This window comes from Charadrius vociferus, unplaced genomic scaffold, assembly GCF_000708025.1.
Source record: "Charadrius vociferus isolate BGI_N301 unplaced genomic scaffold, ASM70802v2 scaffold90, whole genome shotgun sequence".
Lineage (NCBI taxonomy): Eukaryota > Metazoa > Chordata > Aves > Charadriiformes > Charadriidae > Charadrius > Charadrius vociferus.
The window spans coordinates 4,192,089-4,216,560 of NW_009647222.1; the positions used below are offsets into that span (position 1 = coordinate 4,192,089).

At 40.0% G+C, this 24,472-nt stretch overlaps 1 protein-coding gene across 1 annotated transcript in view; it reads left to right on the forward strand.

The window, feature by feature from the left end:
• The first annotated feature begins 1,477 nt into the window (after nt 1-1,477).
• The window catches only part of PIK3C2G (phosphatidylinositol-4-phosphate 3-kinase, catalytic subunit type 2 gamma), a 212,740-nt gene continuing 189,745 nt past the window's right edge, over nt 1,478-24,472 (forward strand). The window contains exons 1-4 of the mRNA XM_009879655.1: nt 1,478-2,134; nt 8,324-8,406; nt 12,537-12,694; nt 17,276-17,387. Coding sequence (XP_009877957.1) covers nt 1,478-2,134; nt 8,324-8,406; nt 12,537-12,694; nt 17,276-17,387 — 1,010 coding nt within the window. The remainder of the gene's footprint in view (nt 2,135-8,323; nt 8,407-12,536; nt 12,695-17,275; nt 17,388-24,472) is intronic.

Here is a 24,472-nt window from a genome sequence, read left to right on the forward strand (position 1 = left end):
TCTCCTATAGTTAAAGCAGACCAAAGCACACAACACGTGGAATCACTAAGTTGAGTGCTTGAAAGAGTAGTTCAGCCTATAGCTTGGAGATTTCATTTCAGCCTATTTAACTTTTCATTTCTCTTCTCATTCCTCACTGTGGGTGACAGAAGCCTATGTCACCTAGAGTTTGACTTCAAATGAAACAAAAATAAATAAAGTTGTGATGAATACCTTCTGTTGTAATATAGATTTTCATTGCAAGGCACTATTATCTAAACGAATACAGTATAGATTTCGGGGACATATTGGAAAAACTATTTGTGGAGCTAAGCTTTAGCAATTTCTGAGCGCACTTTTTATCTCAATAGCTTTTTTTTTTTTTCCCTGCTAGGGAATACATTTTTTTTTATTGAATTATTAAATCAAATGTTTCTTTTTCTTTTATGTGATAAAGTACCCAGCACAACTGTGTACTTTATGGAGTATTGCAATTCTGTGTCATTAGTGTGTTGAGGCTACATCTGTATCAGTAAATGAAACAGGCCAAGGCCTTTAGGGCAAGTGGCCCAGAATAGATTTTGAGTTTAGAACTAAACTCTCTTCCTAAAAAAAATACCCTCATGCCTACTGACAGCAGTTTCCAGTACATGCCGCCCATCTGAACCATGGGACTACTTGGCATGTGTCAAAATCCTATCAGGAAGTTTGCTAGTAACAGCATGAATGATGGTGGGCTTCTGAAGAAGCTCATGCCCTTGCCTGTTGATTTACTAAAAAAGGTACAACTCAGGCTTTGAAGATATATCTGTTTTGAAAAACAAAGAAACAAAAAAGGCTGAAATTGATTTTTATTTAGATTTGTTTTCCATTATATATGCCATATCCAAGCTTTTGTGGTGTAGTGTTTTGAATACTAATTGGAGATCTGTGTCTTCTATGTTCTTTGACTTAACTTTCTTCACCTGCTTACACTAAAATAAAAATGGCAGGCTATGAAGAAATTTGAAGCATAAAAAAAAAAGAGCAAGATAGTAATGAAACTGTCATTAAAGCAACTATTGATATGAAACTTTCCTACCTGCTTGTTTTAGATTCCTGCATTAAGTTTGCTATACAAGTGTAAAATAGTGGAAATAATACAGCGATTTTCTTTAATATTGGTCAGACTTAGTATCTTAGTATTTAGAGCAATTGTTTCAGGCATCCTGTTCCTTCTATTTAGGAGTCCAGGGTAATAGTAAGAATAACAAGGATCAGGCAAAAGAATACTCAATCTCCAGATTAAGAAAATATTTCTACCCTATGGAGAAAGCTCTAAAGCAAAAGACTAAAGAAATGTACTGCTTTCATTATACTAGATATTTTGGGGTTTAACTTTTGTTCTGTGCTTCATTTCAGTGGGTATGTAGCTCCACTTCTGAACACTACTCCTTTGACCTTGGAACTATTGAAAGACTTCCCTGCAGATTAATAAGACCGAAGAGAAGAAGCAGCCATGGCATACTTTGGGAAGTTGCCTTTCTCACACAATGAATTTTGTGAAGGACAGGCTGGGGAGCAAACATCCTACCCATTATACCATTCTGGTTCTGCTGGAGAGGTCTGTCTAGGATTCGATCGAATAGTTGATGAAGTCAGCAATGAATTTTTTTTTTATGGTTCATCACATTCACATCATCATGAAAATTTTTTCCCATCAGATGTCTTTGGTCTAAATGTGCCTGAACAGCAGTTCTGTGGTCAGCCTCTCGTTGCTTATGGTGATCTTTACCCTGGAAGTCCTCTCTCTCACTGGCAGCAAGGCACGGTGTCACCAACGGTTGGCTTCAGATCTTCTTTACTGTGTGATTACAGACACTTCTCTCTGGTGGATTCTTACCCCTACAGTCAAGAGAGAGAACTCTATGGAAGGAATAGTATAAGTCCAGCCACAAATGTGTTTGATTCAGATGTGGAAAGAGGCAACATAAATCTGAGTTTTCAGATAGGCTTTGACAATATTGATGCTCAATGTCCCATTTTCTTAGACAACTATCCATTTGGACAAGAAGTGAGAGGTGAAAGTGGAAATGGGGAAGGTTGTTTAACTGATGCTTCCAGAAGATGCGACATAGGACCTACCTGGCCCAGCAGCTCTGAACATAACAGAGAGGTATTTAAATTTTCTCGTATTAACAGTGCTTAAAGTTCTCGATTCTTGTTTGTATCCTTGTACTTTGTATATTCACTCACACTGATGCAACAGGGATTAGAAGCAGTTGATCTAAAGACCTTATGAAAAATAAAACATTTATGCCTTGAGGGAAGCAAAAGCTTTTGCTCCTGTAGAGATTTTTTTCTTTGGTCATGTGTCTTACGATTTAGCTGGCCACAACCAACTGTGAGAATTCTTACTTCTTATTTGGTCTTTACTACTTCCAAAGATAGAGATGCAGGGAAGTATCAGGTATATTTTCCAATAATTGTGTAACTTGATTTCTTGGCGGTCAGAATTTCCCACAGAATTTTTGTATATTTACAAGGAGGATCTTCTCAAACAAACAGTACGTGATTAGTTAAGAGATTTTTATACAGTATGAAAACCTCCAAGCATCCTCTTCCTTTGATTCTAATATCAGAAGAGAACATGGCAGACCATAAAAAATGACTTTTGAAGGGAAGGTGCCTACTCTGGCTAGCTAATGAGGATTTTATACTGGCAGAATCTGTGTCCTACCTATTCATGTTTTAACCAACTTATACTTAAAATGACTTCAAACTGGAAAAAGGCAGACTTAGATTAGACATCAGGAAGCAATTTTTCACTCTGAGGGTGGTGAGGCACTGGAACAGGTTGCCCAGGGAAGTTGTGGAAGCTCCATACTTGAAAGTGTTCAAAGCCAGGCTGGATGGGGCTTTGAGCAACCTGGTCTAGTGGGAGGTGTCCCTGCCCGTGGCAGGGGGGTTGGAACTCAATGATCTTTAAGGTCCTTTCCAACCTAAACCATGCTGTGTTTATATGTCAACACATTTCTGCAACCTACCTGTTAAAAAAGACCTCATTTTAAAGTGACAGGGCTGGTTCCTCACCTAGTATGAAATGAAGTGTCTCCATTGACTTTAATGGCAACTTGGCATTTTAGGCCAGAAGAGAATCTAGATTATGGTTTAGAATGCTCCAGTAGACTCATTTTATGGCTCATTTAACCATAAAACTACCATAGAGGGATAATCACAGAAATGTAAAGTAAGATGTGTTTGAAGGAGATAACAAATCTTTATGGTCTGATATGAAACCTGAGATTCAAAAAACCAATACATTATGCTGAATCTTTTCTGTTGAGCCAGATTGTCTCTGTCTAGATTGGCTGGCGTATCCTGATCCTGAGAGATGAGGCATATCCTGCTTTCATCATGCATGCATTTGTATGCATATATAATTTTCTAAAAATAGACATACCTGCTATAACGGTGGAAGCTGGATCCTATGACACACACTGTCTTTAACTGTCTTTTTGAAGCAAATACTTTTATCTTTTCTTTTCCTCCTTCCATCAGGTGTTCATAGCTCCATTTGTGGTTTTGCTTTTTTTAATAATGATGTCTTATGGGACTTCCATGACACTCTAATGTTATATCTCTCCTCATTTTCTTTCTTTCAAAATCCTGACATAGAGAAGGAAAAAGAAAACTGTAAATCCTCCCTTTCCTCTAGTCATTGTTAGCATTCTAAAGCATTATAGGAATCCTGAAGTAGCCTACAGGATACCTCTGCACTGTGATTGTTAAAAGACAGTTTAGGTTCACCTTCTGCTTCTAACTCCCCCTGATCACAGTATCATAAAGAGAAGGGGAAGAGATACTTGATTGACTTGTTTCTGTGTCTCTGAATAGAGAGAACTACAGAAGTAAACATACATAGACCCAGACAAATGGGGATGTGGGGGAGAATATATCTGAGGACAGGAACTCTTAAGACTAATCCTGGGTACCACATTTTGGAAGTTCAGTGATAAATACATAAGAGGAAGGGTTGAATAGATGGAGAGACAAAAGGCTGTTGTTGCTTTTTACTTACGATAGAAAAACTAAAGTATGCTGACATCATGATGAAAAGAAAAAGCCTTCTCAAGAGAAAAGTAGGAAATAGTGGGTTACAAACAAACGGGAGGGAATTAAATTGTGGTATGGGAAGAATAGGTGCTAGAGGAAGCAGGCATATAAGAACAGTCACAAACGCTTCTGTGACGGAGGACGAGAGAATTACAGGGGAGGGAAGAGAAAAGATGAGTGAGTCAAGGGCAACTACAATCGAATGTGTGGGAGGATTTGATTAAGTCAGGGAAGTATTTGAGCTGTTTAGCTAGAAGAGGAAGAAATGGGAGAGAGGAGAGAATTGATTTGTAGCAGAAAAATCAGTGTGGTCACAGGAATTCCTTCAGAGAGAAACAGCCATGTCAGGATAGAAAGAGAGCCAAGGCAAGGGGCTGGCAGCTGAACCTTGTGATGGTAAGAAAGGGAATTTGAGGGAAAGATAGATGAGAGGGAAGGGTAAAAAAAAAGCCTGTGAAGTAGTAACTCATTGCTACCGGGCTGGGAGTTTTGGAAAAGATAAGAAGGGCTGCGGAGTGACAGGGCTGATGCCGAGTAAGACTGTCAGAATGTTTGGAAAAGTGGAGCGCCACAGCACAAGAAAGAGAAAGAGCACAGATTGGATTGGTGAGGTCCAGGATAAGTAAATGATGCATCCAAGCGGTAGGAGATGAGAACCAAGACTGCAGACAGAGTGAAGGAAAGGATGCTGAAATTAGCATTGAGATAGCTCATATAGGTATGCGAGATGAAATATTCACATTGCTGAAATCATACTGTCATTCTGATCCTTAGCTCTTGGATGCAGTTGTATGACCCTAGGCTTTATTTAATGTGTGCTAATCAAAATATGTCCAATGTAATAAAGGAAATGTTAATTTTCTCTGGCCTTGTCATCACCAAGTCAGATGTCCAAAAATACTAAAACTGTCTTCATAACATCCCTGTGAAAAGAGATTTTATTTTCTCTATATTAGAAAGAAAAATGAAATACAACCTAAAAAGTATCTGGTAGATTTGCCTGCTCCTTTTATGACATTTAGAATCTAATGTTTTTAGAATAACTAGTAAGACTCGCTTCTTCACCTAAGCCCGACCATGAGACCAAACTTCATGATTTCAGTTTGGGTGCTCCAGAAATGAGAAATACACAATTAGTGTTCATATTTGGGAAGGAAGATTCAAGTGACTTGATTAGCATAATGTGTGAAATCTGTGGATGGGAAAAAGAAGTTTCCAGTTGTCCAGGAAAGCCCTCTGTCACTTTATCCCTGTTGTCATCAGTTCTCTCCGTATGCAACTCTCTGTCTTGTTCACTGCACACTTTCAGATATTTGCAATGACTGGAGTCCTATAGAAAAATAATGTGGGATTGTGTAATTAATATTTTACCTTTATATGCAAAAGTAAAGTTTCTGGACACCTGAGAAGAGAAATGACAGAATAAGTCTCTCATCCACATGATTCATCAATGGAGTTGGAACTATATATCTACTACGTACACCTCTGCCACCAGAATGAGTTTGAATTAGTTAGCAATAGTATATTAATTCCCTCTGTGTAGACTATTACTAGTCTACCCAGAATTCTTGTTTGCCATTAGGATTCACTCAGAAATGCTGCCAGCAAAGGTGCAGAGAGACGAAGGGCTCCTATGTTACTTCTCTCTCCAGCAGGAGAGGGTCCAGATTCTAGCTTTTTCTGTCAAGCTCCTTTTTGCCATTCTTTAGTAATTATTTAATCACATTCTTCTTCAAGCCACGAACTTGAGGATCCATACCAGTGTCCTCATGGCCAATCATCTTTTCCCAGTCTGGGCCCTCCCCTTGCTTAATTCCTCTCTCTACCTCCTTCCTCATTTCCTCATTGTGATTTTGCTCTTTTAATATCTTCAGTTCTATTCAATGCTGTGTCCTAGCCTCACCTTTTCTTACCTGTGGCCTAGTTTTCTTAGCTTTTCATTTATCCACTATCTCTTTTTCCATGCACTTTTTCCAGGGCACTGTACCTGCTCTGTAATGACAGAACTGCAGGTGGAAAAGGAACCTTTTTGTGTTGTTGGAAGCAGCAGGTTTCCAGCCTTCCCTCCTGTGGGAGTCTCCGTCTACTGCTCCCGTAGGGTAGTCTTAAGTTGTCCCTCCTTTACAGCACAGGGCTTGGGTGGTCCTTAGCTCTGTAGAGTCCCTGTCAATCTGCTGATCCTCCTTCTGGCTGCTCACCTCCTGCAGCTCCTTTGCTGGCAGTTTGGCACTGCTGCCAGAGCATAGCTCCCACCAGCAAGGCCATTGCCGCCCCCAGTCCCAGGGAGAGCCACCAGGCAAGCCCTGCAGCCAGAGACCTGGTCTGCAGCACCCTTCCTCTGGAGCTCTGTGTGGGTCCAAGTCCCTGCTGTCCACAGGGGCAGTTTCTGCACCCCATGATGATGATTGCATCATGTGACATGTCACCACCATCATGGCATAGTCCTCAGTGCAGGTTCTGGGCTGCCTTTGCACCCCTGCTGCAGCAACTACTGTAGCTTTACCTGCCTGCAGTGCTCTGTGAGCTGTGCTCCTGTTCTTGGCTGTAGAGCTCACCCACGAGCACGGCAATGTCTCTCTCAGCTTGTTCCAGCTTGAATTCCTCCATCTGGAATGTATGGGTACACAACATCCCAGATGCAGACTTCCTAGAGCCTTGTCACTGTATCTTTTACAAAAATTGCTTGCGCTGATGTAAGGCTGATCAGGTATGGATTTTTTGTTGCCAGTTTTTTGTTTGTGTTGTGGTTTGTTTTTTTTATGACTACGTAATTTTGGCAGGCTGTTACCGTTACCAAATTGTTCGTAATTTCTAATAGTGAACCTCCATCAGAAGTTCTTATTACTGTCTGCTGAGGTGAATTGTAAGGTAGGTGTCTAACCAAGGTGGAAAAAAGATGAACCAGTGGAGATTCTGTGTTTTCAGTGACTTTTGAAGGACCTTTTTCAGCAGTTATTAGAATCAGGGCCTGATGGACTACTAATTTGTATTGCTAAATTTAATTTCAGTCTCTTATTTCAGCCCTCAGGGTTATTCGTTGTTTTTCCTACCAGACATTTCAATTTTTCCCTCTATTGATGATGCCCCCTTACTGTCTTTAAATTTCATAAGCACTCTCCTTATGCTTGTGCTACTACATACAATGAGGCCCAAGACTGATGGTATCTATAAAAGGTTTGTAACTTCCAAGTTTTCAGTTCTGCCATTATGATCTCCCCACTAGCCAGCTCCCAACAGGTCGTTCATCTTTTATACTCATCCCATCTTTTAAACTGTAACTAAAATTTCCAAGCCTGTATCTTTTAATGCGTATTGCAATTCCTTGTCCAGCAAAAAATATTTTAAATTGGGTTTACTATTTACTATTAATTTTAATAAATTTACACACTTGTATATATAAATTATTATTAAAATGATAAAATACACCTTTCAGCATATCTGTTTCCTCTTCTGTGACGTGTCATTAGTTCTTTTTCTTTCTGAAGGTGTTTAAAAGTCTGTCTCGGTTGAGCCTTGTGTATGTCTCTATGTAGAGCAGTACAATGGGCTTGCAGATATAATAGTATTAAGCTCTTTCCTGGAGGTAATGTTTTGACGGAAGAGTACTATGGTGAACGGACAAGGGGGTGCTTTCAGGCAAAATAGTGGCTCAGATCTGTGCTTTCCAAGTTTAGAGAAAGTATCAGGGGATTTTTCATGTTCAACAGAATACACTGGCTTCCTGTTATCTGTCTTAGGGACTTACCTGACAAGTTTATGGAGTTTGAAGGGATCCTGAGCTTCCTTTCAGGGCAGAAAGAGAGAAAATAAGGATTAAAACTCACTGCAGCATAAACTGCATTTTGTCCCCTCTCCCTTTTGTAAACTAAGCATACATCTCCTGCATTTAGAGTTATCTGTGCTCTGACGCTAGGTGAATTTGAAAGCTTTGTCTGGAATTCCTTATATTCTGCACAGAGGGGAGAAAAAATAATCATTAAACCCAGGGGAGCCGATGCTTTGAGACTTTATGGGGTTTTTTGGTGTTGGTTTTTTTTTGGTTTGTTTTTTTTTTTTTCTCTCTGAAAGCATTTAGAGTGCAGTCAAAATGGGGTTATTTGTGCTTATTTGGAGCTCCATCGAGTCAGGGGAGGGATGATAGGTATGAAAGTTAGTTCTCATGGAACCAAATGCAGGGTTAGCCTTATGCTGCTTCTGTTATCTAAATAACTGAGCTCTGTTTCCTCTGGTGTCTTTTTTGTATTTTCAGTCTGCAGGTTGGTCTATCCAGCTGGTTGAAGCAAATCAAGGAAGTAATGAAAACACAGTTGCTTTTTGCAATGCAGTGGAGAAGTAAGTAATGGAAAACCTTTATTCAGCCAGCTATGACATTTCACTTATTTATATTAATTGGATTAGTTATCCCTGTGTATTGGGTCTGGCTGAGATGGAGTTATTTCCCCATAGCAGCCCTCTTAGTGCTGTGCTTTGCATTGGTAGCTAGAAAAGTCTTTATAACACACCAGTGTTCTGGCTACTGCTGAGCAGTGCTTGCACAGCATCAAGGCTGTCGCTCCAACATTCCCCCCTCACCAGTAGGCTGGGGATGGGCAAGATCTTGGGAGGGGACATAGCCAGGACAGTTGACCCAAACTGACCAAAGGGATATTCCATACCATATGACATCTGCTCAGCAATAAAGGCTAAGAGAAAGGAGAAGGTGGGTGGGTGTGGGGGCATTCGTTATTATGACGTTAGACTTGTAGAGCAACCACTACACGTACTGAAGCCCTGCTTCCCAGGAAGTAGCTGGACATCCCCTGCTGATGGGAAGTAGAGAATAAATCTTTTGTTTTCCTTTGCTTCCACGCATGACTTTTGCTTTGGCTTTTATTAAACTATCTTTATCTTGACCCACAAAGGTTTTTTTCCATCTTCTTTTCTTAACCCATTGTCCTGCTGAGGACGAGAGCAATAGAACGGCTTGGTGGGCACCTGGCATCCAGCTAAGCTCAACCCGCCGCACCCTGAATTCCTCAACAGCACCGTAATTCCAGTATCTACGTAAATATGGAAAAGCTCCTGATTTCAGTTTAAAGATCAAAATCCACAAAGGAATGTTAATTCAAAAAATATTTTCTCCCTTAGCCGTCCCATTTATCAGTGATAAGTATGTTTAACTCTTGAGTGTTGATGGTTTATGGTGTGTGAAACTTAAGATCCATTTTTCTGCCATTGTCTGGGACAACATTAGTGCCTGTCTAGCTCAGAGCAGGAAAAAAGAATTGAAGGAATTGACTGACTGAAAACAGAATTACCTACTTGTCATGATGAAAAGTGAGACTTAGCAAGTGACAAAAACTCCTTTAATTATTGTTTACCGTTACAGTTAATAATATGGCTTAATGGGATAGAACTTTTTCTTTCTTAATCTTCTTTGGAAAAAGAAATTGTGTTGAAATCCAAGAGCGCTAAGAAATGCAAGTTTTTAGACCATCTGTGCAGATTCATCTTTCTTTGTAGGTATTCACTGATCACCCTATCAAGTTGTTAGCACAAATGCATGCTTTTCCCCTCAGAAAAGTAGTTGGAAAATGGAATGCTGCTTTTTTTTTTTTTAAATTAGACTTTAATGAATTGACTGTATTCAAGGTCAGCCAAGCCTGCTTCTCTCAAATGAAAAAAAAAAAAAATAATCCAGTTTGTTGCCCTGAAATTAAGAGTGAATATATTATATATTCGTACGGGGTGGTCAGCTTCAAAACATACTCATTCACATGTGTCTCAGTTTTCTTTTTTTCCGGAGTTCATCAGTCTGAACCCCAACCCAATTCTACTAACATCAGATGTATGAAGGCACATTCCACATGACAGACTTTCCTCTCAGATAGTCAGATTTTTTTAAATGTCCAAATATTCTACATTTAACTTTGCACTCTAATTATAGGAAAAGCTTTCTATTGATTTTTTTTTTTTGTGAACAAATGAGTTTATTTACAGGCTAAAAAGTTTAATAGAATTAAGCTGTTCCTGTTTTGCAGTAACTTGTTTAGTGTGCATCTCTAGCAAATACTCTTAAAAAGAAAATAAGAACAACTTTTGCGTTTCTTCTACCAAATAAATGGGAAAACATTCTTAGGACAAAATGTCACAGCAAAAAAAAAAGACCAAAAAGTGTTATAAATTTGCAAATAACTAACATTTTTCAGTCTTGCCAAATGAACATCCTTCCAGTCCCCAAAGTCTTAATAACTGTCAGTTTTTATACATCAGAGGCAAGATGTATAATTCAAACTCTGTGTCATGCAGACTTCCACCTCCAGCATGTAGTTCTAATAGAAACACATCATGTTTTTCTCTAGGTAATATTTGTACAGGTAGCAATCTATAATTGAAACATTTCATTGTACACAACTGCAAAGCAGTTTTCAAAATCCCTTTATCAGGTTACCTCTACAATTATGGGCATAGCTATAGCTTACGTTCATCCATGGTTGGCTTCAGAATACATCCTAAAGCAAGTTGATACCAGAAGATGCCCAGCTGATAGTTTTAGGGTTCAATGCTGCAAAACGCAGAGTTCCTCCACCTCCTACTGACTTCAGGGATGTGCTCTGCACCGCAGAGCAATATATGGCATTATGAAATGCTGTGAAATAGCAAGTCCCTATAAATATTAGTACTTTCTGCATACGTGGAATTGTGGCAGCACAAGAAGCAAGTAGCACAAGATTTCCTTCATGTAAGACTTGTGGAGTACTGCAGCTATGCCTTGGAAGACCAAACCTTTCAATATTTTGTGATGGGCACGTTTTGCCCATCTGCTCAGGGCAGAAGCCCTTTAATCACTCGAAAACAATAGATGGCCATAAATGAGCAACACTTTCTGGAACTGAATGCATTTTTATCTGAAAACCATAAAAAGCAAATATCTGTCCCCACATTGTCCTAAAATATAGATATTGTGTGTGCGTAGGGAAGGAGATGAGGTTCACTTAGTTTTGAACTGACTGCCAGTAAGTTGAGGAGGTGATTCATGCCCCTTGTGTGTGCATAGCCCATTAATTTGATGCTGGAGAAAGGGTAGTGAAGTTTCCGGTCTTATTCAGTCTTTGGCCTTCTTACAGGAACAGGTTACAAAAGTGAATTTGGTTCATCGGGGAAAGGTTTATGTGTACCTTGCTTGCAAAGAAAATAGGCCGACATCAGCTACATAGGTCACCAAAGCAGCTTCTGTAGTGTAATGATTTTTTTACTATGAGTATAAATCTATCTCGTACTGGAGGTATTGTCAAGCCTCATTTCTTCCTACCCCACTCAAACATCATGCCCCCTGGCTTTTTCCTGATAAGAATTGGTCTGCTTCATTGGATTATTAATTTTGGAAGCCTAGGCTTTTTTTCATTCTTGTGCTATAGAAATATATGGCATAAAAGAGTAGTTCATACTGTTGTTTAAGAGACTTGGGTGGCAGCCCTGAGGCAGGAGGTAACATAGTAATGAAGAACTTTATGTGAGAGAACTGTGGCTCAAAATACACTGTAATCAGACGGTATAAAGTGCTGCCAACTCAGAAGCTACAAAATGCTGCTTGAACTAACAAACAAAAAAGAATGCAGTATGCTTAGAATGCAGGATGTTTGAGTTTAGCTACTAAAATATTCAGACCAATTAGTGAAATGTAAAGCTTCAGCTGGTACAATATGTACCCTTACCTGCAGCTGCAAAGTGTATTTGCTTAAAAAGCAAGTTTAATCTCAGATGACAGACATAATACCTGTGACCAGTGTTCATTAGGAGATGGTACCTCCAGAGGAATTAGTTTCTGCAAGTCTTTGGTAATTGGAAGGAGGATGGGCATTATATTTTATAGGTAATGGTATATCAGAGGGACTCAATGACTGTAACAGTTATTGCTCTCTACAGACATTTACATAAATACCCAGGGTTTTAGTAATGAGGATTTCAGATTGGATTCTAGAGCACTGTGAAAATAGGGACTTCTTAAGAGTTTGCATAGAAAGCATGTTACTGTATTCATTTTGATCAGCTGTCCTAGTTGCAGCTGTTTATGCATGTGCTTTTGCTTAGTTTTATGTTAAAACTCTGTTACTTAAGCATGTATTTGAGCACTCTCATTTCTACTGTGCCCAGTGTACACTGAAGTCTGTTTTTAAACTCCTCCTGGTTTCACCAAGGTCAGGGTCCGTAGTGATTCTGTGAAGTTCATGCAGATTTTACTGATGGTTTTTCTATTAAGTAAAAGATGTAGTTATATGTATGCTGTGTGATATGTAATCTCACTACTGTATGAAAACAAAGTTTGAGTTGCTACCATCTTCCCCTGTTTGTACAAAATTTTATTCCTAACAGCTCTCTGTGTACTGTTATTATAGGTATCATGTAGAATTTTTGTTTTGTTCCTATAAGAGAGCTGAAATGCATATCTATTTAGATATAATTTCATCACATGTTCTTTTCAGAATAAGAAATGCCTACCCTGCTTTTGACTTGAAGACAAACACCGGGAAAATCTGGAGTGTTGCAACAAGGTTCCCAGACCATATCTTTGGTGAATCAAAATTCAGAATCAGCGTTTGGACAGATTCTTCACCATATCCTCTGCTTCTTACACAACATGGTAAGTGAATGAAGTGTCCATATCCTTCTACAATTCAGTTCCATGGAGATGATAACAAAATGCATTGTTATCTGGAAAGATACTTGGAAAGCAAGCTTTACATGAGTTTTGAGTGCATACCTTATCAACCATGTTCAGTATATGCTGTTAAATTAAAATCACATTAACTATCAAACTTCGCTAATATGTACATCTCTACTTCCTTTAACCACAATTGGGACTGATTCTGTCAGTCATTCCAACTTTGATCTGGAAGGAATTTAAGCTTGTGCCTAATTTAAAGTGTACGGATAGTCCTCATATAGGCAAGGAACTTTTCACAGCCTTGACTCTGTTTGTGAATCCAAGATTTAAGAGTCTGCAGTCACTAAGACTGCTCTGCACCCAAGGTTAGGTACAGATCAGGGAAAGTATATGTCGGTCATAAAATGAAAGGAGAAATTTCAACTGGGTGGAAAGAAAAGGAGAATAATTAAGAATTGGAACAGTTTGCTCACAGAGGTTGTAGAGTCTCCGTCCTTGGAAGTTTCTAAGGTCTTACAGGACAAAACCCTGAACAAGCTGGTCTGAATTCAGAGTTGACCTACCTTTGGATAGGAAGCTGGAATAGATGGAGCTACTGAGGTCCTTCCCAACCTAAATTATTCTGTCACTTGTGACTGTGCGAAGCTGCCACTGCTCCTGGGCATCCTGTATCTGTGGTGAATGGGAGAATTGTTGATTCCAGATCTGAAATTTTTACTTCTTAAGCCACATTATGCAAAAATGAAATAAATTAAATCTTGTCCCTCTCATCCTGTGCTGCTTCATTAAGTGATATTCCTTTTTTTTTTTTTTTTCTTTTAACAAATCGTTTCTTCAGTTGTCAAGGAATTATTTGGCTGTAACAGGCTGAGTATTTGTTTGTTTGACAGGTTGAAAGCTGAAAATACAAAGCTCTACAGAATGTCAGTTATCATATTAAAAAAAATAAAATTCATAAGTAAGGTAGCCAAAACTTACACATTTATTCATACAACTTTGGTTGCTTGATTTGGGACCGCCTACACAGTTATTGGAAAGCCTAGAAAAGTAGTAGGTTGTGTCCTCTAGAACCAGTATTTTGTGAATGGCATGAAACAAAGGGCCAAAGATAGAATCATATAATGGTTTGGGTTGGAAGGGACCTTTAAAGGTCATCTAGTCCAACTCCCCTGCAATGAGCAGGGACATCTTCAACTAGATCAGGTTGCTCAGAGCCCTGTCCAACCTGACCTGGAATGTTTCCAGGGATGGGGCATCTGCCACCTCTTTGGGCAACCTGTTCCAGTGTTTCACCACCCTCATTGTAAAAAATTTCTTCCTTATATCTAGTGTGAATCTAACCTTTTGTAGTTTAAAAAAATTACCCCTTGTCCCATTACAACATACCCAGATAAAATCTTTGTCCCCATCTTTCTCATGAGGCCCCCTTAAGTATTGAAAGGCCACAATCAGGTCTCCCTGGAGCCTTCTCTTCTCCAGGCTGAACAACCCCAGCTCTCTCAGCCTGTCCTCATAGGAGAGGTGCTGCAGTCCTCTGATAATTTTTATGGCCCTCCTCTGGACCTTCTCCAACAGGTCCACGTCTTTCCTGTGCTAAGGGCTCCAGAGCTGGATGCAGTACTCCAGGTGGGGTCTCATGAGAGCAGGGTAGAGGTGCAAAATCACCTCCCTCCACCTGCTGGCCATGCTTTTTTTGATGCAGCCCAGGATATGGTTGGGTTTCTGGGCTGTCAGCCCACATTGTGAGCTCCTGTCCAGCTTTTCATCCACCAGTACCCCCAAGTGCTTCTTGGCGGGGCTACTTTCAACCCCCTCATCCCCAGCCTATATTGATACTGGGGATTGCCCCCACCCAGGTGCAGGACCCTGCACTTGGTCTTGTTGGGCCTCATGAGGCTCACACAGGTCCACTTCTCGATCCTGTCCAATTCCCTCTGGGTGGCATCCCATCCCTCAGGCATGTCAAATACAGCACTCAGCTTAGTGTCGTCTGCAAACATGCTGAAGGGGGCATTTGATCCTCCTGTTTGTTGTTGATGTAGGTATTGAACAGTACTGGTCCCAATACCGGACCCCTGAGGGCTTGCCCATCTCCATCTAGACACTGGGTCATTGACCACCACCCTCTGGATGAGACCGTCCAACCAATTCCTCATCCACTGAACAGTCCATCCATCAAATCCATACCTGTCCAATTTAAAGAGGAGGATGTTATGGGGGACTGTGTCAAAGGCCTTACAAAAGTCCAGATAGATGATGGCCATAGCTCTTCCCTTGTTCACTGATGTAGCCACTCCATCTTGGGACAGCTGGATCAGAAGGTAGTATTTCCAGCACTTCTGTTAGCTAGGCAAAGGATCTACGCTGAATTTCCCTGTAATGCAAAAGTCCTAACTACTGCCAAATGTTTTGTCATATAGCATCATTTACCCTACAGATTGTTCAATTTTCAGTCTGCTTAATTTAATTTACAAAAATGCTTTAGAAAGTAAGCTAAAACTGCAGGGGATATAAGAAACAGTCCCTATCCTAAACTTGCTTACAGGCTAAGTAAACAATAACATATAGTTAAAGTGGGGGAAGGGAGTACACTTTTTTGCCCCATCTAATATAAAGAATTGTTCAGCCATGCAGAAACAGTTGACAAAGTAAGGAAAGGAAAATGGGTCTACTGAGTGCAAATGAACGATACTAGCAAGTTTCAGATTTTTGCCAATGAGTGACCTGAAAAAAGCACATTACAACTTTAACTCAAGATTCTGTGCCTTTCTTTTTTTAGCGTGTAGAAACTTAGTAAACAGGAACTCCAGTTTACATTTCAAACCAACTATGACGAGTTGCTTAAAACAGCGAGTTGTCAAAGGCTTAGATGTTTAAAACTAATAACAGCTAGAAAAAGTTTAAGTGAAGTAGCTTTCTGAGCAAATGAAAAACGGCTTTGCAAAGAAAATGAAACTTTTCAGAAAACTTTTCAATCCATTGATGCATTTTTTTTATTTTTTTTTCTCTTCCCTGGGAAAATAAACCAAAGTGAAAAACCAAGCTACTTATGGTAACCAACTCTGGCTAATTTCAGCTTTGTTTTTGTCACAGTCCCCTCCCCTAGAAATGTCAGCTGTTCTCTAAAGTTTTTTTTCAGTATCACATTCCTTTAAACTTTCCTGCAAAAACAATTTTGTATTTCTTGTGGTGTTCTAAAATAATAACATAGTGACTCTGAAAGACACTTGCCAGTATTAATTGGCTGCTATGGTGACTGGGTAGTTCAGAACACCATTAAACCTGATGAAGCTGGTTGGGCTCAGTTTAAACCAGTTTTCTGAACCTGGACTGCTAGTGTAGATTTGTCAACGCACAAGTCTGGGTTACTCTAATTTCTGGGGATTTGTATTTAACTGTAGGTAGTTTCCATTTTTATATCAAAAAGTTCACTTAAAGTTTGTAATAAGAGTTCATACAGTCTCTAATTTTGAAGCAATAAAGAAAAACCACGAATGAAAAACTGAAAGGAAAATCTACTTTGGCTTTTCTGCTTTCAGCTACAGCCAACAAGATCGCTTGAGACTTGCGGAGGAAGTCCAGACTTTATTTTGCATTGTAAAACTATCTCGGTACATTACATGAAGACTTTTCACTGAAGAGGCAGATCATTTTTTTTCTGCCAGAGAGAGGTGTATCAGACTTGCAACATCAGTGCTGGTGCAGTGTGCCCTGCATGTCTGTAAAGACTAAATTTATCAGACATGTTTGCAATTTGACTGCCAGATTAAACAGCTGTTCTTTTCCATTTTGTGATCAGTTCTTCCAAAATGGGCAGAGAGGAAGTGTATTGGCAGGACTGGAAAATACCTTAATAAGCTGAAGTAGTGCTGGAGAAAATTTTCAAAATGCTAGAATATTTCTGAAAAGCAGATTGTACAAACTGACATAGAACTTTTTAATATATATGCATTATAGAACTTCTTAATATATATGCATTATATATAATAATATATTTCTATATTATAATGTGACTGTACATAATATTATATATGTAATGTATTATGCTATTTAATACATGTATATAAAATGCGTATGAGCATTAATTTACTTCTTGGTAATGGCTAAAAAGGTGTGCATAGCAGAAACAATAGCAAGTCAAATTCTGGAGCCTTCTTGTGTCATGAGCAGCAACAGAGTCAAGTTTTGCATCAGGCCATGTTTGCACATGGGAAACGTACTGAGATATTCATTAAGAAAATAAATAAATAAAAAAAATAAAGTTGCCATTTGTCTCTTCCTTTCTGCTTGGGAAAATTGCTCAGCTCCTCATTCCAGCTACCTAACCAGTGGCTAATTCCCGCTAAATGGTCATAGATTCTGTGACTTGTAGAGTATTTGAAGGAAAAAAAAAATAAAAAAAAAATCAGGTGTGGCTTGATCTAATTCCTCTTGATGGAGCTAGTCTGCAGCAGAAGTTAGGAATTACAAAGAAATTCTTATTTTCTTTGCTCAAGTATCTAGCCTAGAATTCTCTAGCAAGCTACTATTAATTTTTCTTGCTATCTTTATTTACAGCTGGCTGTATCACTTATGACTTAATTGTAGAGATCCTCCAATGCACAAATCGATACCCAGTTGAGGAGGAATGCCTTCTAAGTATTTGCGGGTCTGATGAATTTTTACAAAAGTAAGTATCTCATTAAGAGACAGTATTGAGTATGTATTACGTAATATAAGCTGTGCATTTAATGCACTCTGCTTACGTGCCATGTCAACAGAACCACAGGGAGAGTCAGAGTATTACGTTCCAAACACTTAATGTATAGGTTCTGAAACTCCCGGAACACATGGTGCTTATGTTCTGCAGAGGTGATGGTGTGCCCTAGCGCAAGGATTCAAATCCTGGCTCTTTTATATAAGCTTTGTGCAGCCTTGAATAATTTGTTTCACTCTGTTGCCCTTCTGTTCTTTCTCAGCTGTAATACAAGGATGCTGCTGCTTCCAGTATCTCATAGGAGTGTTATAAGTGTGAGGGGGTATGCATATCCTCAAAGGTGAAAATCACCAAATGGAGGAGAAACAGTGCTATATAGCTGCATAGCAGGTGATTTTCATTCATATCCAGTTGCAACAGAAGTAAAGCAAATAAAGTCAGCACTATGGTGCTGACTGCAAGGAGAAGAAAACATTATACATACAAACAAGTCTTTCTGAACGTCTGTAGTTTACAAGTAAGGAAGTAAATGCCCCGCTTTACATTCTATCATGTAAACGTGGTGGTTGAAAGCACTACTGGACACAGCTAGTTGTTTCTTACCCTCTGGCAGCTTAAATTCAGCTGTGAGCATAAGTGAGCAGATTTTGTGTTGAAGCAGCTAAAGTGCCGGCTCTTGTTGTCAGTGGTGCTGTAGGGACGGTGACTTTCAGCAGAAGGGAGAAGTTGGCAGTTCTCTGTGGTAACATGTTAAGCTGACACTGCAGGAATCACAGCTCACCTGTTAGAGACATAAGAAGTGTTGGATAAAAGAGTATACGTCTAATAATTGAAAGAGAAATTTTTAGAAGCAGTCATATTTGTAGCATAAGATTACCAGAACTAGCCCAGAGCAAGTCAGCTTGATTAATGAAAGTAATGTAGTTGTGAGAGCAAGTGTCACACTGTGTAAATTAGCTTTGTTCTACACCCAGCTTGGATGCTTCTACCCTTACACAGGTACACAGGTCAAATGTTCAGGTGTTTATGGTGAATTATGCTTTGCCACTAAAGATGGAGACTTCAACATTTCTAAGCCCACTCTTGTTTAAATCTCCATAGAGCAGGAGCTGGTACAGCAGGGCACTGTGCGAAGCATTGCAACACTAGAACTGCTAAGCAGAGAATCAGGTCATACACAGATCTGTTAATTACATAAGAAGGCCAGGGCGCTTTTTTTTAATTATTATTATTTTCAAGACTCTCTTCTCATTTCAAACTAATTGCTAAAGAAAATGGAAATAATGAGTCATTGTATTGAGGGTGAGCTCAGTGCGTTTCATTATAGTGTACAGTATGTTCTAAACAGTTTTATTTTCACTGTTGGGAAGAAGGCATCAATAGTGGACTGTTTAAATTCCTGCACTTGCAGAATCTCTGCACGTCTCATTAGCAGTGAAACAAGGTCAATAATGTTCTCAGCTTTTTTGCTTTGCTCCTTCACTGTCATGCAGAAAGCACTGAGCTGCACTTCTGGCCTCAGCAGCTTGTCATTCTATACTGTGCTGTACTTTCAGCTCCCTGTCTTCTGCCTCCTCATCAGAGTCCTGTATCAGAAATTTAAAACCATAATGATCCCTTGGGTAGCTTAGCACGGCCTGCGGAGTTGCCTCAGGGTGAAATTTTTCCTATGTTTGGGCTATCTTGTAGTGCAAATTGGTTTCCTCGTGATGTTGCTAACAGAGTGATTTGATGTACTTATGCAGGGTTCTTCCCCAGAAGAGTATTTGGAAAATGTTCAGGAATGAATTCTAGTAGAAGTTCCCCAAGTTATGAGACAGCAAAGGGAATAAATACTCTGCTGCTCCTGCTTTACTGTAATCTAGAAAAATCTAAATTGAAGCCAGAATGGTGACATGATGGATTGTTCTCAGGCCAGAGTGATTTAGTGAACTAGACAACTTTGTGAAGATCTGTCAAAAGCTTTCATTTACTATTATATTGGACTGTATTAATGAGCACTTCATCCTGCCTCCTGCAGAAGCACCTGAAAGACTTGATGATTTCTGGAATCATTTAGCTTTGAATAAGATGGGGTGTGTTCTAATGACGATTATACTCAGCACCACAAGATTTCATTATGCATTATTCCCTTCCTGTAGAGATATCCTTGAGCTTACATCCTATCTGACTCACAAGTAGAATATCAGATTTCAAATATCCAAATTAAAAAAAAAAATAATCAGAAGACTGCATCTAGGCTGGAGGTCAGTCTGTAACTAATAGAGGTATCTGTGAAACTCTGATATGGAATCTCATTTGGCTTCTGGTCTTTACGTTCATTTTGTTTACTGATGAGAAATCCTGGCCTTGCCTCAACCTGCAGGCTTTCTTTTTCTTCTTATGCTTCCTTTTCCCTCAAGTTTTTCTTACAGCACCTGTAGAAGCTGTCGGGATTCATTACCACCCTGTCCCTGCCCCCTCTGTCATTGTGAGGTGTATGTTAGTTACTTTTCCAGTTGATTTGCTGCAGTTCCTTTTTCAGATGTTCGGTGTAAGTGCATCTAGAGGCAGAACCCTGCCTGAAAGACAGAAACTCCTTGAAAAAAGAGGACTGAACTCCATATTTGTGTCACCAACTTTTACCATTATTCACAGAATCACAGAATGGTTAGGGCTGGAAGGGACCTCTGGAGATCATCTAGTCCAACCCCCCTGCCAGAGCAGAGTCACCTACGACAGGTTGCACAGGACAGCGTCCAGGCGGGTTTTGAATGTCTCCAGAGTGGGAGACTCCACAACTTCTCTGGGCAGCCTGTTCCAGTGCTCCACTACCCTCAAAGTAGAGAAGTTCCTTCTCATGTTAAGATGGAACTTCCTATGTTCAAGTTTATGCCCATTACCCCTCGTCCTATCACTGGGCACCACTGAAAAAAGACTACTCCCATCCCGCTGGCATCCTCCCATTAAGTATTTGTAAGTATTAATAAGATCCCCCCTCAATCTTCTTTTCTCTAGACTAAAGAGACCCAAGTCCCTCAGCCTTTCCTCTTATGAGAAATGTTCCAGTCCCCCAATCATCTTTATAGCCCTTTGCTGGACCCTCTCCAGCAGATCCCTGTCTTTCTTGAACTGGGGAGCCCAGAACTGGACACAGTATTCCAGATGTGGCCTCACCAGGCATGGTCATCCTGTTGTCCACCAGGACTCCCAGGTCCCTCTCCACAGAGCTGCTCTCCAGGAGGTCAGCCCCCAACCTGTACTGGTGCATGGGGTTATTCCTCCCCAGGTGCAGTACCCTACACTTACCCTTGTTGAACTTCATCAGGTTTCTTTCTGCCCAACTCTCCAGCCTGGCGAGGTCACGCTGTAAGGCAGCACAGCCTTCTGGCGTGTCAGCCACTCCTCCCAGTTTTGTGTCATCAGCAAACTTGCTGATGGTACACTCTATCCCTTCATCCAGATCATTGATGAATATGTTGAACAAAACTGGGCCCAGTACTGACCCCTGAGGGACACCACTTGTTACTAACCTCCAACTAGACTCTGCGCCACTAACCACAACCCTCTGAGCTCTATCTGTAAGCCAGTTCTCAATCCACCTCACTGTCCATTCATCTAACCCACACTTGCTAAGCTTGCCTGTGAGGATGATGTGGGAGACAGTGTCGAAAGCCTTGCCAAAGTCAAGGTAGACAACATCCACTGCCCTCCCCTCATCCACCCATTCAGTCACTTCATCACAGAAAGCTATCTGATTAGTCAGACACGACTTCCCCTTGGTGAATCCATGTTAACTACTTCTGATAATCTTCTTTTCATCCAGGTGCTTTGCGATGACTCCCAGCACAAGCTGTTCCATCATCTTTCCAGGGATGGAGGGGAGGCTGACCGGCCTGTAGTTTCCCGGGTCATCCTTCCTGCCCTTTTTGAACACTCGAGTGACATTGGCTATCCTCCAGTCCTCAGGCACCTCACTTGTCCTCCAGGACCTTTCAAAGATGATGGAGAGTGGCCCAGCAATGACTTCCTCCAGCTCCCTCAGCACTCGAGGGTGCATCCCATCAGGCCCCATGGATTTGTGGATATCCAGTTCGTCTAACTGATCTCTGACTTGCTCCTCATCAACCAAGGGAAAGTCTTGCTTCCCCCAGACTTTCTCTGTTACCTGCAAAGTCTGGGTCTCCCAAGGACTGGCCTGAGCAGTGAAGACAGAAGCAAAGAAGGTATTTAGCAACTCCACCTTCTCTGCATCATCTGTCACCACAGCACCTGTCTCATTCAACAACGGGCCCACATTTTGCCTAGTTTTCCTGGAAGTTTTCATGGAAGTTTCTGATTTTTCATACATATCCATAGACCTTTCTTCTCTGGGTTTCCCAGCTGTGGGTGTGCTCTCCACTCCCTTATGCTTGTCCTGTTCATGATCATCTTTTATCTCTTGGAGGGCCATCTGCTGTTTCTAAAAATTCTTTGCTTTATCATCCCATCATCCATCCAAACCTTCTACATCTACCTTTAAATCTTGCCCTCACAGTTTCCCATCTTTCCTTAGATTTAGAATGGATGACCCTAAAAATGATTTTATGATGCCCTTCATGAAAGATGTTGTATAAAAACAAATTAAATTTGGGTTAAGCAGCTTGTTTCAAATAACTACTAGGTCTCAATGCCAGCAGCAAGCCAAAACCAACCCTTTTCACGTAACAGAAATGAATCAATCCTCCATTTAGACTTTTTTTTGTTTTTAGAACTGCAGGCCACAAACTCAGGGCATCCTGAAATGCCTAGTAAAGCAAAGCACATGAGTTTATATAAGAATATGGGGCACTCTTTATTTTTTTTTTTTTAATTGATCTGTATGCTAGCATGAGGTTGCAGTAATGCAGACCCAGCAAAGGAATGTAGTCCAAGGATACTTATAAGCTTTATTTCTAAACATACCTTTTTCTTTTTTAAGGCATCGGATTTTGTAAAGGATCTTTTCATATGTATTTTTAATTCCATCCATACTCTAACATAGTGTAATTTACACAGTTACCTTACTGCTTTGCAGTTTAGCCGACATAGTGAGCAGGGATACGGAATAGAAAAGCTTAAATGCTTATCATTTCTGCTCACATGCTTGCCTATGACCTTATTGATGACATTTTTTTGCCTTACTGATTCTATTCTCTGAGAATTGAGACCTAAATAAGAATTGGTTTCCTCTCAAAGTGAAGTTTAAGCTATTAATTATACACTGGGCAGAGTTATATTCATGCAGATTGAGATCATAAGAAGCAAGCACCTTTTGGATGAATATGTTCTTTGTGAAAAATAAACTTCATTTTCTCTTGTCATTGCAGATTAAGTTTCTCATTCAGAGATGCTGCTCAGCTGAGTCCTTTTTCAAAAAAAAAAAAAAGGTCTGATTGAATAGTGTAAGGATTTGGAGCTTATAGCACATCAGAGAACCTTGCTGTGAGGAAGCAAAATCATCTAGTGGTGAGGTAGTCTCAAGAGACTGAGGGATTTTCCCTTTCTGTGCTTCTTGATATGTTGTGAGACCACAGGCAAGTCATGACACTTTGACCAGTTCATTACCATGTCACTTAAAGACAAAGACCGTCTCTTACTTTGTCTTGTGTCATGGTATTCTCATAAAAGCCGTATTCTCCACATAGTATTTCCAGCAAAAAATAGGGGGAAAACTGTCGAGTTAATAATGTTGTAGCATTTTTATTTGTGTTTCCTTTACAGAGCTCAGAGGGCTGTAAACGAGTTACTAGTAATCATGCTATCATCCAAAGGGGGCTGTATTAATTTTTTTCTTAATACTACAGGTATAGTAGCAAATCTGTATAGTGTGTTACAGCCTGGGGTAAGGCTAAAAGGTAGTCTGTCAAACTATGGCAAATATACATCTCTTTGTAGTTCACTTTTCATCTAGACCAGGTTTCCACATTATTTTATTGTGGCATTAATCCATTTTGTCTAGTCTCTTGGGTCACAATACCTTAAAAACTTTTCTCTTTGTATTTGCACAAATAAAATCCACTCATGAAGTCAGCTGTATCACCAGTACTTCTGACTGCAATGTTTCAGGCAGCACTGTTGTGTCAATAAAGGATTTGGTGATGTATGGTATCTGCCTGATACAGTAGAGCTAACACAAACCACTAGTGCAAGTGTAGTTGTAATCACAAAGTTCAGCTTCTGTTGGTGTAGCTTGTTTTGCCTGGAAGCACGATGACATGGCATAATTATACTTGCAAAAGGTAGTTTTTATACATCTGTGGTGCAAATTTGTAACGACAGAGAAGGATATAGCTATACCAATTTACAGTAGCAGAACACCCCTCTGTATTGGGCTATACCAAGTTCTGTCATTGACTTGGTTGAATGTTGGCATTGCAATAGGAATTCGTATACTGGAGGAATCAGAAAAAAGTGACTCAGAACTCACAGATATGTTTCTTCATAACTTTCTCGTTACTACACCTGTCCTAAGGTTGAAGGTAAGGCAGAATGGAAAGAACAGGAATAATGGCAGGGTAAAAGGTAAAAAAAAACCCCAGGTGTGAGGCAGTTCTAGAGGATGCAAGGATCATTAGAATCAGGAGACAGATGTGATGAGGTGAAATGAGGAGAGGAAGAACTTTCAAGAAAGCCATGGATTGGCACAACGCAGATATGAGCTGAGGAGCGACAGAAAAGAATCTATGCCTTGGTACGATCCCAGGAACCAGGAATTGGTCACTTGGACTTTTGCTTGTAAAGGGATTAGAGAGGGTTGAGGCATAACAGTGACGCACTTTCCACCAGTACAGGTGTTTCACTGTGCTGTTAACTTCTCACTCATACATCTGTAATTTATGCTCCTAAAATGAGGGAATTTTGCAAATGCGTGGAAGTGCTATCAGAGGACCTTGCTTTTAGGTATTTGTTATGTCAGATGGAAATAGGTTTGTCCTCTGTGACCTTTAATGTATTTGTTTTCAAAAAAATAAAAATCCTATATCTACACTTCTACCTTTTGTGACCTCTAATGGAGAGTATGTATTTTACTGAAATACAGTACAGTGTAGGTGCAGAAC